The sequence below is a fragment of the Vidua macroura genome, chromosome 1 (genome assembly GCF_024509145.1).
Source record: "Vidua macroura isolate BioBank_ID:100142 chromosome 1, ASM2450914v1, whole genome shotgun sequence".
NCBI lineage: Eukaryota > Metazoa > Chordata > Aves > Passeriformes > Viduidae > Vidua > Vidua macroura.
In genome coordinates, this window is record NC_071571.1 from 18,455,712 (window position 1) to 18,471,678 (window position 15,967).

General features: G+C 35.7%; 1 protein-coding gene across 1 annotated transcript in view; it reads left to right on the forward strand.

The window, feature by feature from the left end:
- The window catches only part of DNAJC1 (DnaJ heat shock protein family (Hsp40) member C1), a 108,585-nt gene that overhangs the window by 51,435 nt on the left and 41,183 nt on the right, over positions 1-15,967 (forward strand). Inside the window, exons 7-8 of the mRNA XM_053995035.1 lie at positions 4,992-5,082; positions 14,566-14,732. Coding sequence (XP_053851010.1) covers positions 4,992-5,082; positions 14,566-14,732 — 258 coding nt within the window. The remainder of the gene's footprint in view (positions 1-4,991; positions 5,083-14,565; positions 14,733-15,967) is intronic.

The window sequence follows — 15,967 nt, forward strand, 5'->3', positions numbered from 1 at the left end:
TTCCCAGCTTTACAAGGTTTTGAAGGTTTTGACATATTCCAATTTACTGTACAGCTCCACTGTTGGTATAATTTGTGGGGGGCGAGCAATTGCAGGATGTGTGGCACAAGTGATTGCCCATTTGCTCTGTTTCTTGCTATTTCACAGCTGTTGGGAGAACCAAAGTAAGGATGAAGCTCTTGACCCTGAGGTCAATTAGAAGCTTAGAAGCAGGTCAGAGGAGAGTGGATGGTAAAACAAGTATTCTGGGTGTATGCAAGTGAGCAAAAATAATTTGTGTCTAACAGGGTACTGCTTGAGGCTCTGGAGGAAAAATGTGCTGCAAAAATACTAAAAGTTTTAAATAAATGTAAGACAGTAAAGAAATCTGCTTTTATTTGCCTGCAGTGCTGTGGCAGCTTCTTTGTATCACTGTTAAGTCTACATGTCCTACCACATGAGTGTGAGTAGCTCGTGTGTACGAGGCAATACTGGCTCTCAATTATTGCTACTGGTCTGCTGTGGTATGAGGCTTCATGGGGTGTGAAATGGGTCCCAGAGAGGCCTTGCAGCACTGACCTCTGTTTCCCCTTCTGGCTGCCTTTGTCTCACCACTGGGCACATGTAATTCCCAGCAGAGACTGCAGTGGCACAGCCAGCTGCTGGTCACATGGTGCACCGGGGCTTGGGAACCACACCACAACTGCCCACGGCTGTACACAGCTGAAGGGCCTCCCCACACCTGGGATTATTCTACAGGCAAAGCATGATTTTTTGATTATAAAGGAGGAAGTAATGCAATTCCTATTTGTTTACTAGATTGCCTTTGGGCAAAAAGGTAAAAATGCCAAAGAAAAGTATAAATCATAATGTTCAACTCTTTTTAAAACATTATTTCTTACCATAACACATTGATATCACTAGTACAGAATCCTCTCCAATGAGTATTTTTGCTTTGGTGAAATAGCTGGAATTTGTATTGCATAGAAGTAGCAAATTGAAGGTGGGCTGGAGGAGTAAATTTAATTTAACTCTTTTTTTCTCTCTTTTTACTATAAATTGCATGTAATAATACTGTGCTCAAAAAGACAAAAAAATGGTTCAATAGCTCCATGAAAGTATTTTTTTAATGTAACAGAAAATAGTCCAAAGAAAATTATTTCAGTATACTGACTTTAAGTATGCTTGTGAGAAAGTGTTAAGTGTGAATTTTGTTTGTATCAGTCCCTTAGCCAAAGAACTAAAATGTGAGCTGTTGCTATGACAAAATCTGAAATTAAGATTCTCATACAGCAAGTTGTTTTAGGTTGTTTGCTTTCTTTCTCCTAATCTCCAGTTTCTTTTAAGGTAGGCCAGATAGCCGGGAGGATTTAATATTTACTGGACGGGAAAATACCCAATCAACAAAAACCCAAAAACCACAAGGCAAACAAATGAACAAAGCCTCATCACTCTCCCCAAAAATCAAGGAGAAACCAAAATTATGAAGTCTTACTCAGAATGGAAGTTTTTACTTCTAGAATTAGTAGAGTTTGAATAAATGCTGTATCTCTTGATTTAAAAGCAACAAACACACAAAAACAAACAAACAAACAAACCTAAAACCCCAATCAAGCTCTCAAACCCTAAAACAAATAAGTGAAAGAAACCCTTGCAAGTTCAGTCTCAGGAATTTCTGTATTTCTGCATAACTCAGGCTCAGCTTTGTCTGGGCAATATCAATTTAATAACATCAGATGATACTGATATAAAGAGAGAAACTATATTTTCAAGAATTTTACAGTATTCTTCATTCTTATTTATGATTAAATATGATGGTAATCGCAGGACTTTCCTATATATGGCAGTTTAAATATAATTTGGAAATACTAATAGCAGAATTTTGCATTTCAAATACATTCCTTTTTTCATTTTATTCCTTTTTGGAAAGTATATATTTGAATTGATAATATAATAAACCAGCATATATAAGCCCTCTTCTTTATTCTTTATTCTTTATACTTAACTAATTACATGTTATGCTGCTTTATTGGTGGGAAGAAATAATGTATTTGTTTTGATGTTTTTTTTCGAAAACGTCTTAAATTCTTGCAAATGAGAACATATTTCTGATTAGATAAGGTGGAGTTTTAGTTAGAACTGTTCCAAGCTTTGTATTTATGTCTCTTTTCTCTGTATCTTTCCACCCCAGAAGTACGAAAATATTAGTTTTCTTATGTCTATTGTGTCTTGAAGGTGAAGTATGCATTAAGTATAAAATGTTGATGTTTTGAGATATAAAATTGTTACTGAATCATGGAGAAGGAACATTAGATTGGAAGAGACTGTATGTGTATTGCCAGTGTCTTTAAAATGCTTGTATTGAGACAAAGTGACTGCTTAAATTTATCACTTCAGAAAAGTAAAAAATCTGAGCATAAACCTATTTTGAAATACTTACACTACCAAAACTGAATATTCTTGAAAACAAATATTCCTGTTTAGACTGATTGAAAGCTAATGAAGAGTGAATTGAAAGGGGGTTGTTTACATTAAGGTAGAACTTTTCATCAAGGAACTTCCCAGGTTAAATGGTTTTCCAGTGGTTTTTCAGTTTGATCTATAAGGTCTAATTCGCATAAAATTTGTGTCTGTGGTTAAAGTCTTTGCTCAGGTATGCCTTTTAATTTTCCTTTACAACCTGTAGAGCCATTCTTCTTTTTTTGTGGGAAGAATTTGATTTTCAAATCTTCAAAATCCATTTTGAGTTAAGCTTTTTGGTTTTTTTTTTCCTCTGCTTTTCTTTATATGTATGCTTCAAAATGTGCAGTTTCCCTTTTTTTTTGTTATTATGGTACTAGCCATAATAATCTTACTGATAAGATAAGACAGATGCTGCCTTTGTTACCTGCATATTATTCCATTTGTAGTGATAATACATTCTACATCCATAAAGCAACAATACTACCATATTTCATTTACGTGCTTCTGACTAGTTTTCTTTGTTGTTCAGCTATTGTGTCTCATTTTCATCTGAGCCACATTTCCAATTGTTCTGTGATTGACGTGCTGGAGAGATTGACAGTTACCCCCTAGTGCCTGCTGTCTGGAGATCCCACAAGCAATAATGGATTTTACACCAGAATTTAGCATCAAATATTGGCTTTCAGTGTCAAATGGGTTAAGTTTAAATGCCAGTTAATTGTAGCTATTTTGAAATCATAGCCTTAAACAAAAGTGGTTTTTGGATATCCATAAGTCTGAGTCCTGTGTATACCACACAGCCCAAATGCCTCAAACTCAACAGAAAAGAACTATTGCATTTATGGCTGTTTCTGTTTCTTAATTTTTCAAGTAGGCCAAACCTCGATACAAGGAAAGTTTCCAGTGTGGTAGGGAATTTTTCTTTCAGGTAAACCAAAAAGAGAAGCAGTGCTGATACTTATTTTGTAATTCAAATATGTCTTCTCAAAGCCTACATATCTGCTGTTAATGGTAGTCCTCCTGTAACTACACTTTTTCCTGATCATAAAAGTATTAACATGTGAGATGGTCTCTTCTGTTATGTTCCAGAAGCAAAAAGTTATGTAAACCCTTTAAAATTACTTTTGTGTGCAGAGATTTCCTACATAAAACTGGTAAAAAACCCCCAGAACTTTCTATTTCCTGTACCCAGGGAAAAAAAAAAAAAAAAAAAAAGTAAGAAGAGGTATTTTGGAAGGAGGTAGAACTTTACTGATCTTTTGTGGGAATTTGTCAGAGTTGTTCTTCAAGCATCCTGACCTTACCAGTGAGATGTCTCCAAACCACTACAAAGTTCTCCTCAGAGCTTGGTCATGATTCCTGACATGTGCTTTCCAGTCTCCTTCAAGTACCTTTAAAAGTACAGCTTTAACATGCAGCTGTAACATGAAGAACAACTGGTTTATCTTTGCAGGGAGAATGGGATGATTTCTACCATTAGAGTCAGCAATAGACTGTTTAGCTCAGATTTTTCTTTTCAAGATTTCCTAAAATGTCTTATTTCATGTTGATGATACCAGGTTTTGTTTAAATATAGTTGAAATTATAAAAAAATTAATTTACTACCATTTTACAACACATTCTGCATTCAAATTTAAGTTACACTTTATCTGTAAAAAGCGGTACTGTTAGTGTAATAAGACCAAAAAGTATTTTTGGGTAAAAAGATCTAAGATTAAGTCTATCTAATACTATAATTAATTTTTGTGTAATACAATAGACATTCTGCATGCTTGATAAAGATAAATAACAATTTCTCTATTTCAGCATTTCTATTATGGATTCTTTGTTTTTGAATGAGTATAGAAATCTCTTAAACTGGTGAGAGTAAGAAAACTCTCTATTTTTCCTACTTCAGCAATCTGGTTGTTCATATTGGAAAGCTTTCAACAGAAATCCATAATTATTCATCGGATTTTGGAAAGATGTACCTTATTGTGGTGCATGTGTGACAGGACTTCTAGTTGTATGTGTACATTTGCTTTATAGATTTCAGATTAGAATCTAATCCTTGGAGAAAAAAAAAGTGTATTTTCAACACTTTAATAGAAGAGTAGAAGTTGGTTTAAAAAATAAAGGGGGAACAAGTTGGCACATGCGGTTAGTGTTACCTTAATGAGTTCACATTAAGGTGATTGCTGCCTAGCAGTTGCCTTTGTTTGTCCCTGTGCACACTACTCTAATTAAAAACATCTCTTTCTCCCTTGAACTTCCAGATTGCTGATTTGAGCTAAGTGGGTGCATGGTCTCTGCAAAGCTGTAGGTAGTTTCTCTAACCATTTTGCTTTTCAGATTGTCAATGAGCATCATAGTCTAAAATATCAAAGCTATTACATTTGAGCCTTTATTACACAAATTCTATGTTTTAGACTGAAAATTGCTGTAACTCAAGGAAACAAATATATCTTAATTTTTTTTTTTTTGTGAGGCTAAGTGAGAACTTAAAACAGAGCCATTGCAATTACTTGTTTGTATAAGGATGCTAATGCCATTGCAACATTTTCTTAAAGGATGCCAGACAATTATATGTAGAATATAAAGAAACAAAAATGAAGGCGAAAGAAGATGCCCTGGCTAAGGCTGAACTTGAAACACTTCAGAGTGAGTTTTTACCACTGTCTTAATAAACAAAGATGTAATACAATATAGCTTCTACATTGGATGTATATGAACAAACACTTTTCTAACCTTCTAAAATACATGCTTTATATATTTCTCTACTGCTGTTAAATTTAAATAAGCTTTTAATTTTGGGGCTAATTTTGCAGTAGACTGCTGGTTTGCTCCTATAGAAACATACAACTCAGGTGATAGTTAGATTATAGCAAGAAGAACATACCTTGCTAGAAATGTTGCTTTATGGGAGGGGAAGATCTCAAATGTACTGTACATTTTTAGAAGTGACCCTTGGGTTTTTGAGCATTTTTGTATTGTCGTTGTTTGTAAATATTTTTTTAATAATGTGTTTAATAATTCTTTTATGCATATTGAGTTGATTTTTGTGATAGAAAGTGACAATAATTTGAATTTCCAAAAGGATGGATGCAGACTTCAGAGGTGGATTTGTGCTATTGTTCAAATAAATGCTTTAAAGTTTTTATACTCTTATAAAAGACCAGAGAAAGCAATTAACATTTCCTTTAATAAAGCATTCAGAATAATTATAGGTGACTTTTCCTATTCTTCTTTCAGTTATTTGCTTTTGACAATGATTAAACCTACCCTCTTCTGAAGACAGTTTTAACAGTTTTTTGTCCGTCTTTGTATGTGCATGCTTGCTTTATTTACTGTACTTAAGTGCATGCTTTTAAGTTCTTTTATTCGGACAAGTGCATTGAGTGCTTTGTGATAATTTAGTAGCTTGGAGTGAGCGTAAGCCTTTAGGTACTTAAAATACAGCTGCATTATTTATATTTACAAAATAGCTTACTTTTGTAAAATCAGTGAAGAGATCCAGTTCCAGCAATAATTCCCAACTTATCAGTAGCTGAATCTATTTTGGGAAAATGGATAACATTCAGCATCCCAGTGAGCATTATGGACCCACGCCAAATCTAGCAAAATAGTGCATTTAATGCTTGTTAGGAAGGCCTGCCATTATGTTCGAGATACCTACCACAAAATGGGTCCTTGAAAAGGGTCTTGACTTGGGTTATTAAAAACTTGTTAAATTGTCAGATAGTAATGTATTACCATTGTTCAAAATAGCGGGCATGCATTCCTTATTGAAACCTGTGAACTACTGTGAGTTTTAAAAGGACTAGTTTTTGAAAACAGAAGGGCAAATGAAAGTGTAAAGTTGTTAACATCATATTGTGCACGTTCCTGTGTGTCACTGAAAGGCCACATGTGAAGTTTTAAGTATTTCCCTGCTGCCAGGTGTGTTGTGAGAGTCACTTTTTTTGTGCCCACCCCTGAGAGGCACAAGTATGGCCTTCTAAGTCACCCTTGACCTCTCTTAGAAGCACCACCCTGTCCCCTGTCACGCTGCTGGGTGCACCATGGCGTGATTGCCATGTCTGCCAGGTGACCCAGTGTCACTTGTGTGAGCAGGGGCCAGTCCTCACCAGTCTCACTGCCTGGCATCCTGCCCTCCCCTCGTAGGCTTGCTGGCAGGGAGCAAGGAGGATTGAGAATCACCACCTGTAATTAGCAGAGTTTGAGATTTGGCGTGGAATTATTTGGTCAGCCATAACAGTGCTATAGCTGGGCAGCAGAATGAGCTGTCAGTTACCTTTTTTTCTAATAAGTAAGACTCCCAAGAGAGAAACAAGAGATGCGTCCATGTTACTGTAGGCAAAAAAAATGCTATCATATTTAACTGAAGCTTGCATGCAAAGCATCTGCTAAATTTGCTTATTTCATTATGTTGCTCTGCATTGTCACATCACAATTAGCATAGAAAGGTTATAAATCACCAAATGTGCATTTTGTTTGCCTCCATTCTTCTTAATTTTAGATACTGTCTCTGGGACGCAAGGTCATAATAAAGGTTCTGTCTATTTAATTGAGTAAACACATATCTCATGCTGATTAGCAATAGGTGTTTTACAGTGCTTGTTTTTTTCATGCCCTAATTGCTAGTTTGCCCCCTTGTCTGTCTGCTTTCCTGCTGAAATTGTTCAGTATTCTGTAGGCAGCTTGAACAAAAACCAGAGTAAGGTACTGGAGGAGGAAAATGTAGTTTGCTAAACAGGAGAGGACAGTATTGAGATGTCATTAAAGTTCTGTTTTTGGGAAGAAGTGTGAAAAAATAATTTCTTGGTAAGTTAATATTACGCACTTTTGATTTATTTTTCTGGCACTTTTGCGGTGTTTCTTATCACTTCTCAACCCATCCAAAACTGTCGTTACTACGTTAATAAATTATAGCAACTTTGCTTTACAAAAATGGAGCAATTTATAACACAGTCTTAGGTTTCTAGGAAATAGGGTTTTGTAGGAATTACAGAGAGCTGTGTATTTTAGGCACAAAAGTAGAAATTTGTGTTACATTTTCTGATGCATTTTTCACATTTAAATGTAAGAACACAAAGTTTTGTTTTTAAATGGAAGTGCTTTAATTAATAAACTTTCTTCCAACTTCTCCCTCTTCTGTCTGTCACGTGTGTGATCCCTGCATCAGGGACTGATTCTTGCCCACTGGATAGCCCTGTTCCTCGTAGTCATGGGATGTAAAGTACAGTAGGTATTAGCTGCACTGAATAGGCATTATTAAACTAAGATGACCTAGGCATATAATCAGGACAGATCACTCCATTTTTAAATTTAAATTGCAAGGTTTGAGTAGTTATCAGGACAAATTCTAGCAGCTCTCAAGCTGTTTTTGCATGGGGTACTTCTTCCAATGATGTCCATTTCGGGGGGGGAACATATCTATTTTTCTTTCTTTATACTTAGCCTTGGCGGTTCTCTTACTTTCCATTCTTCTTAGTTTGTTTTCCCTGACATTTGGTATGAAAACTTAAATATTTTTTTAAAATATGCCTTTTTAAAAAAAGAGTGCCTGCTAAGAATTGCAGGTGAACTCTTCACTGGCATCCCAGTTACGAAATGTATTTGCATTGTAAATCCAGAATTCTTGCCATGATGTACAAGGCATCTGGAACAATCTGTGGCAGGAAACTGATTTTTTTCTAGCTATAAACCATGTTGAATAGTATGTGGGGGTTTGTGCTTTTTCCTTACCCCCATCTTTCAAGCTTTAACTAAAGTACAAAATTACGAGCCCTGTGGCTGCTTGATGAGCTGCCTTTCTGTGTCGGGCTTTTATGATGTGATATTTATGTCTCTCCACAGGGTCTTACAGCACTCTTACCCAAATGCCTGCCACCAAACATCCAGAGCTGTAGTGAAACCTTTAATGCATTTGATCAGGTTTGGTTAGGCTTGGTTGGTTGCCCTTTCCTGACAGCTTGGAATACAGCATGCTGCTTACATAGCTTTTTATATAGTTTCATGAATAGAGGTAGGAGATAGATTAGGTCATTTAGTACAATGGGTTTATTTCAGACTCTTACAGGTGAAAATCAGTAGAAAATACTGATTCACCTGACTTGTCTTACTTGACATGTACCAGTGGTGCACTTAAGTTTTGCGCTTCCTTGTTACTCAAGATACAACATTGATCAGTAAACCTTGAGATGCCTTCTGTTCTTCATGGTTTGTTCAGATAATTAATTTTGCTATTGTATAGTTATATCCTAATTTCAGTATGAATTTCTCCAGGTTCGGCTTTCAGTTGTTCTTTATTAGCATGTCTGTGCCTAAAAAAAATTCTATTTATCTGCAGGTTTTCTTAATACAAAGCCTTTCTTGATCCCTTAATTTCTGTGGCTCTTCTGTACTTGATTTAGTTTTGCAATGTATCTAGAAGAATTGGGCCCTGGGTTTGTATATAATGTTCCAAAGTTTGTTATCTTCTGATTATGAAATCATGTTTCTTCTGTGGTTATTACAGAATCACAGGTTACATTAGTTCCCCCTGCTCTGATAGCTCATTTTGGATTATTTGTCCACCATAACTGCAAGCCCTGATATCGAAGGTCCAAAGTCCTTGTCCAAAGTCCCTTCTAAGTGCAGATGTGCCATAAGGCCCTTAACTGTGTAATTTTCAAAAGCACATTTGATTGGTCCCAGACTACCAGCCAGTCCATGTTCCCACTTCTTCTTGTGCTTCCTCTTCACTGTAAACCATTTGAACTAAATTTATAGAATCTAGCACTCTGCTGAAGGTTACTTTCCTTCCAAATAATTGATAAATATATTGGGTAATTGTGTTTATTATTAATCTCTGCCAGAATGCAGTGTTGATATGGCTGCTCAGTAATGACTTTTTGACAGGCGGGTTCAGAGAAAATTAATTTATGCAATGCACGCTTTTTTTGGTTGGTGTGGGTGTGAATGTTCTGATCACTTAATTGTTACCTCTGAAGCCTAATTATGGCAAACTATATATCATTCATTTCACTGATTTTTTTTGGCAGACCTGCTGAAAGAATTTTGAACTTTCAAGCTTGTGTATTTTTCCCAGTTGTTTCAACCAGGCTTGTATGATACCTCTCCCCACAAAACTTGCTTTAGACTTTCTGGAAAATATTCTGCAAAAATACAGTGCATGAGGCTCATTTGAGACAGGCAAGCATGCTTCATTATATGTTTGTTGGAATGCAAATTAATGCTCAAATATCGGAGCCTTGTTTCTAACCCTTTTGTATTTTGGGAGAGTTGGAAGTTTTAGGAAGGGTAGATCTTCAGAAAAAAAGATGAAAGTCATCAAAAGCTGTAGCTTGTGAAAAGTTTTTTGTAGCTGAGGATGCATTTATCCCTGAGCATGTCTTTAGTCAGTTTGCTCAAAAATAAACTAGCTTGTATGTCCCAGTATAGAAGATATATACATCTATCTCAAATTCTTGATATATTCATATAATCCCATTGACTTTGAGTATAGAAATGTGTACCTTTTTTTAAGCATATGTGTGTTTGTCCCATATTTGCATTGATATTGAGCATAATTTGCTCCATTTTCTCAATAGACTGTCAAAACCTTAGTACAATTTTTTTTCCAGACTTCTGAGTTCTTTGTGTTCTGTCTGTACGTGTAAGTGAATTTTTCTCTTGTCATGTTTTCAACAAATTTTAATGCTACAAATGCTTTGGTTGTCTTTCATAGTTACATAAGTTAAGTGAACTGTGTTGAAAAAAGAGATATCAGTGCAGTATCTTACTGGTATGCCCAAAGATGTTTGCTGACTACCTTTTTGTGTGGTCATATTTCTTGCTTACTAATGCATGAGCTATCAGGCAATTTGTCACTTTCATTTTCAAGATATCACTGTCTTTTTTTGACTGTATTTGAACATGTAAAATCATTATAAATTTTTCTGAAAACTTCAAAATGCAGGACCTCTGGTATTTGTTATGGGAAAAGAATCACTGTTTTATTACATGGCACTTGATCTATAAAGTCTAGCAGATTCCTTATCTGACAGTATCTTAATGCATGCTGTATCTTAAAGCAAATAACCATTAGCTAGATATTATAATTCTGCCAGTGATAAAATTAATGTAGTAACAAGGTGGAAGAACTATGAGGAAATGTCTGATTATGTGCAAGTAATTAATTAGACTTCAAAACTCACACCATGGCACCATAAATTAGTAAAATGTAGAGCCAGTAGAAGAATAGTATTGGAGGCCTTTAGAAATATAAAATTTTGCACTTCAGGGGAGTTAGCTAATTGTTATCTGTAACATCTGAGCATCCCAGTGATAGGTGTGTTTATATGCTATTCAAACATAGGGAATGTAACTGCATCTCTCCTTTTTTAACTCTTAAGTTGTTAAATACACAGTCAATTTTATTTTTTTGATAAAGAACTTGATAGTTCTAAAGGTGGAAAATACTTTTAGAAAATTAGTATTTTTGCAGTATGAATTCAGAAAATGATAAAACTAAATCCCTTCTTCTAAAAAAGACTAGAACTCTCTAGAAGTTATGAGTCATGTAAAATACTGATCAGTTGACATTGGACTGGTAGATATCAAACAATTTCCATTGTGCTTATGATCTTGGATTCCATATGCACAAAAATCAAATTCCATTTGTTTTTTTAATTCTATTTAATAGACTAAAGAAGTTACTACACTGTAATTTGGCAATTAAAGTACATTGTCTTCCCAGAAAATAGTAATGAGAGTAAGCTTTTAATTTACCCTGTTGAAGTCAGGCTCTGTTTTACCAAGACTTTTTTCTCTCCCTGTGTTTAGTTGTATGAGTGCCAGTACCTCTGGTTATAGTGAAGGTTTTCTGAATATTGGTGCCCACACAGGGCACTGTGGTCCGACTGGGTCTCCAGCAGATACTGAGCTCACTTGTCACAGAACTGAGAGGAACCTAGGAAATCATTACTGTATGTTTTTCCTGCATTTTAGTTAGGTTTGTGTGCAACAATATTAAAACAATATTTGAGACTGGATGAGAAAAATGTCTTTTTAAAGTCTGTTCTGTTACAGTAGATGTCCTAAACCAGTACCATTAGAAAATGACACTAAATATTAAGGGAACACTTGTGTTTCAAAACTCTGAATCACAGCTGCAGTTGTCACTACTGTCAGCACGATCAAACACATCCTTGCTTTAGGTCATGGTGGTGGGCAGCTGCTCCAACTTCCTGGCTGTCTGTCAAGCCTTAGCAGATACAGGATTCAGCTGTCTAGGCATCATCTAGTATTTGGAAAACCTGATCCATATTCTCTTCAGGGCAAAGTGACTGGTCAGGTCGCAAGTGTCTTTTAGGCTGCCAGTTTAATTGCTGGTAGTGAAAAGATAACATGAAGGAGGGAGGTTTTCTTCCTCAGTATCTCCTGTGGACTTCTGTTGTTTGGGTGAAGTAGTTCCATTGGTCTATTTTGCTTTCTCCGTATTTATCTGAAAGAGCACCAGTGCTTGGCTGCCTTAATTTGAGGCTTCCTACCACTAAACATAACTTCTGTACTTCCTTTAAAATACTTTAAGATGTTACCATTAAACTGCTTTTATGGGCTTTCCTGTTCTAAAAAGTGGCTTTGAAAATTCTGAGGTGAAACTGTTCTTGATGGGTTATTGGGAGCCCTGTGTCAAAGGTGCTGTGACTTCAATTCTATTTATTTTTTTTTTAATTCAATATGACAGCTGTTGTGGTATAAAGAATTATGCTGAACTCCTTCATCTTTTTGTATACTCATGGGAGACAGTAGAGATAAGGTTTTTTTTAATTCTGGTTGAGTGCTTGTTTGAGGTTGTACAGCCATCTTCTCTAGGTGGGATTTCTTGTTCCTTTGATAGTCAGCAAACAGCAGACTGTCTTATCTATGTTAGGTCTTTCTCTGTCACTTAACTCCCTGAAGAAAGCCTAGATACTGTGTTTGATACCCCATTTTAAAGTGGAGCACAGTGTCCTCTGGAAATGGTTACAGAATTACTTCCAAAACTACAGCAAGAGCCTAGATGACCTATTCCAGGCTATGCTCTTAATTTTTAAATGTTGGTTAGAAGCATTCAGGCTTCTAACCTGAATGCTATCCCTATTTGCATATTTTGAGTGTGAAAATTAATAAGCAGTAGCTGATGGGGTGCAAGATTCAGGAAAAGCCAACTGTCATGGGGTGTCTCCACTGTTAAGTAATTCCAAGTGAACACACAGAGTATGCTTGATTATTTTGAGAGATTGAAATAAGGTGGTGAAAATTGTCACTGAAGTTAACTTCCTAGAATATTTTTGCTGGTATCAGTGTTTACAATTAAGACCTGGTAAAATTATTGTTACTTATCCATACAAATCTTAACAGATTCTAGAAGCTGTTATACATGGCAGTTTTGGAGTAAAATGAGATAATATTTACTATATGTGATTTGATTATAAAATTTACCTTTTGAAATAAACAAAGAAAAAATTCTTTACTAATATCTGCATAGTGAGACAAATGCTGGTATCACACTTTTGGATTTTCACTTAATTTTGAGGAGTACCTGTTCTTTCATTGTATTTTCTACACATCCCTACAGAAGGATGCTAAAAAAAATCCAAATACAAATTTTAACTTAATATTTCATTTACTGAAATTTGACAGGTAAAGTTAAAGATTCTATATAAAAACAGGTCTCTGAACAATGTGCAATGAAATTCTGAACAGTGAACAGTTTAAAAGCTTATTCGTCATCCTGTTAGCTTTCAAGATCTCTATGACTTTTCTGTTCATTTTGGACTTGGAACAGTTCTCTATCCCTTTATTGTTTTCTTAAATACTCAGTTCCTAGGGTTTGTCAAATCTGCGGAGTCTTTTCACTGTGCTGTTTCTGCACATATACTATTAGGAAAAGAAATTCTGCTTCAGAGTCTGTAGGGAGCAGTCCTCTGTCTTCTTTAGGAATTTTTTAAAGGTTTCCATGAAAAACAGATTTTTTTCTCCTCTGAAGAATTAGGGCGTGGTTGCAAAGGCAGATAAGCTGATCAGACAAGTGTGGTTCTACATTTCCTTGCCCACCACCTTTAAATGACTTGGATTTTTTTTTTCTATTCGAGTATTAAGAGGAGTTTTCTACTTGCTTAGTAAATTGTAGTTTGCTGAATGATTGGGTGATTGTAGAAACACAATAGGAGGGAGAGGAGCACAAAGATATGCAGTGGAGAGTGAAAAGGTGGAGTCAAATGTAGAACTTCCCTCTTGGTTGCGGTGGTGTATTAGATCAGCTCTTTCAGTTTAGGAACATTTAGTCATTGTGAATACAGCATATTTTGAAATCAAGAGGCAAAACCAGAAGAGTCCCCTGGACACACCTGAGGTTTCTGGATGCTTTGAGTGTTCAAGTGTGTCTCTCTGCTCCTCATGTTGTTTTTCCTAAAGTTCTGTCAATTGTCCATTTTAAATCTTGCTTTTGAGATCATCTTATATAGTGGAGGCATTTTTAGGTACTGGGGCTTCGATTGTGATCTTTCCTTCCTTTCTTTCCCATGAGTTTGCAGCTCCCATTTAATACCATTTGAAGGGCAGAGAGAGCAGAAACCAGTAATCCGTGTTAGAAATGAGGTCCAACATTTAAATCTTCCTAAATGTGTAAGTGCTAGAACAGAGCTATTTGTGGTTGGAGAAATCTGAGAATAGAGAAGCCATCTGTTGACTCAGAAGCTTCTATTTAGCATAGCTGACCATAAAGTAGTACAGAATTGTCTAAAATTCACCTTTCTACCGTTGCCAATTTCTCTGAAGCTGGCTGGACTTCAGAATCTTTTAACAGCTCCTGTGCTTTTGCCTGTACTAATCTTTGCCAAGTAGTGTAGCAGTAACAAGAGCTAACTCATCTGCCCCTTTCCAGCATAGTTCAGATGGAAGAGGGCTTAAGTGGGTGCATTGCTATTTACTTCTAATAAAAATAAAATTATTATGCAAAACTCTGATTCTCTTTTTTAACAAAGAAATTGAAGGCACTTCCACAGTGGAAATTTTAAGATAGGAGTAAGAGATGGGGAGCTAAACCTGCTTCTGAATTATGCATGCCTGCAATACTAGTAGCATTACTTTTTCTTCTTTTTTACTTTTGTATAGAAGAGAAGAAGCCTAAAGTCAAGAAACCAAAATTAGAATTCCCTGTGTACGCAGCTCTGGAATCAAGTGTGTATATACCATCTTATGATCATGGAGCTTCAATCGAAGAGATTGAGGAACAGATGGATGATTGGTTGGGAGGCAGGAACAGAACCCAGAAAAAGAAGGTAGGTTCAAAATCTTTCATGTTATATATTTTAAATGTTGATTCATTTGCTTGCCTCTCAGGAAAACAGAATATTGTGTGTATACCACCACAATATTCATACACCATTAAAGTGTAGAGACATATTAATTGTCTGACAGAGATATAACAGAAAAAATTATATTAATGTTCAGTGTAATTTGTGTAATGATACTGGAAATGCTGTTATAAGAGGATGTTGTTGATTAAGCCACATGAAAGCTCTCTATGGTTTCTACTGTAAATACTATTCTTGTTCACTAGAAATCAGTAGAATATAATGCTGTCAAGTTGTATGAGGTTTGGTTCTTTCTCTTAATTGCAGTTAATAACATTTTGCTTGCAAGAATAGATTCTTCTCTGTTAAAAGAAAAGCAAAGGAAAAAGAGGAAACCTTCTCTTTGTAATATGCAGATGTATTGTCTTTAGATTGTAGAACCGATTACGTACTTTGTGAATTTTATCTGATGCATGGAACAGTTCTAACAATTCAATTTAGGCCTATTGTTAAGGTTCTTTCTACTCAGAGATAAGGGTTCTTAGTGGTAGTTAGTATAATTGTGTTCTGGTAAATTTTAATAAATCATACTAACTTGAAAATGTATAATCTTCACATTGGAACTAAGAATAAACATTGTAAATTAGTCTGCTGTCTTGAAGATCTGCCTTCCTTGGAAAACAGATAAGAAGGGTGTGTTTGAAGTGAAGTTGGGTTGGTTGCATGCTTGATCATCTAGACCCCCAAATTCATCTTCCCCTCTGACAGAAATTGAGTCTGTCTTTGAATTTCCATGAAAATGCAGAAATTGAATAAGACTGGGCCTATTCCATCTATAGATTTATACCTCCTCACAAAATATATAGAAGTTGTGTCTTCAGAGACACTGCTGGGAGAAATGGGTGTAGGTCTTTTCAGATGTCTTCAACAAAACTAACTTGGTTTTCTACACTTTCACCTGGATGTTCAGTATTGCATCTCATTGCTTTGATAAATTAGTGTCTTTTAAAAATCGTTCTGTTAGAAAAGGGACAACCAGGGAGTTTGTAGGTATGCTGTCTGGGTAAAGTGTTTGACCTAGACAAACGGTGATGAGTTCTGCTTCCTTTGCTTGACAGACATGTTAACGCGATGCAACATCAACATTTAATACAGTTGTGGAGGAAAACAGATTTATAAACTGCAAAAAGAAATGGAGAATATATGTCACTGGCTCCAGA